Source organism: Eurypyga helias, unplaced genomic scaffold (genome assembly GCF_000690775.1).
Source record: "Eurypyga helias isolate BGI_N326 unplaced genomic scaffold, ASM69077v1 scaffold4666, whole genome shotgun sequence".
Classification (NCBI taxonomy): Eukaryota; Metazoa; Chordata; class Aves; order Eurypygiformes; family Eurypygidae; genus Eurypyga; species Eurypyga helias.
The window spans coordinates 17105-18294 of record NW_010258399.1 but is presented as its reverse complement, the minus strand read 5'-3'; the positions used below and the strand labels follow the sequence as shown (position 1 = coordinate 18294).

The 1190-nt window shown below is 40.1% G+C and overlaps 1 protein-coding gene across 1 annotated transcript in view; it reads right to left on the bottom strand.

Annotated features, from left to right (window-relative positions):
* Nucleotides 1-1190, bottom strand: part of PKD2 (polycystic kidney disease 2 (autosomal dominant)) — a 16183-nt gene that overhangs the window by 4200 nt on the left and 10793 nt on the right. Inside the window, exon 9 of the mRNA XM_010154299.1 lies at nt 464-562. Within this exon, the coding sequence (XP_010152601.1) occupies nt 464-562 (99 nt within the window). The remainder of the gene's footprint in view (nt 1-463; nt 563-1190) is intronic.

The window sequence follows — 1190 nt, the reverse complement described above, 5'->3', positions numbered from 1 at the left end:
ATTCCTGCCAGAGTGCACGCACGTGCACATTTTTCCTAAACTGGGATTCAGGTCAAGCTCTTAACCTTGTATTTAACAACCTTACGGGTAGCTGCTCCTGGGAGCTCCCAACACATTAGTCAAGACTTGCCTCATCTGATTGCCTGAAAGGAGGTAACTCTGAATTCTGTGACCAAAGCAAACAGCAGTTTAGCTTCATCAGTTCAGTATTTCTGTATGTACCTAGACAGACAAACGCTACGTGGCGTTCAGGAAGCGGAACATTAAATGCAGTCTCAGAAGACTTTAATACACTGTGATGGGAAGTTTTCATTCATTGAGTTCACAGCTCAGATTCACTTAACTGAGACATGTATTTTCGTCAGCTGCTGCCAGTTTTAGTTTGTACAGTTTACACAGTGTTTTATGAAGTAAGTTCAGATGTGAGGAATGAGGTGTCAAACAAACAAAATGTTACTTTTACCTTTCTGATGAGGTCGGACAGCTCCATTTCTGCCTTCTGTTGTGCCATATCTGATTTGACTTCAGAGTACGTATCATTGATAATGGCCAAAAACATGTTCTGTTCATGAGAGAAATGAAAAAGCCCACATAAAGTTTTCAACAAGTCTGAGCCCTACTACTCCTATGACCTTCATGTGCAGACATATACATGAATTCTTCAAAAAGGGCCAGGAAGTGAGCTGTTAGAAAGCACTAGCATCAAGAGCTTGAGATGTTAAAATATGATGTACTGCAGTGTAACTCCTTTTAATCAGGACTACTAGTTATTAACATAGCTGCAGAGTTACTTTCCAGAGAGGGTTCATGCCTAGACACAGCAGTGGCAACAAACAATGCCTGTTTCATGTTTTAAGTTCGGCCTTATACCTGCAAGGCCAAACTTACACAGATAATAACTGTGAAAAAATCTAGGGAAGACAGCTGGCAACAAAATAGCCTCAGGAATCAAGGTAACTATTCACCCCATAATAACCAGCACAAACACAAGGTTCTTACCTAGTTACAGCTGTGCTTGTTTTTATCTTTAGTTTGAGATGCAAAGAGAGAGCTTAAAATCAGACACTTGGTATGTATGCCAGAAACTCTGAAAAGAGTTTGGTCACTTATTCAGACAAAACAGAAAAAAATTGTCTCACTAACCCTGTGCCAAGCATATAATTTACTTGAGCCATGCTGTCATTATTGCA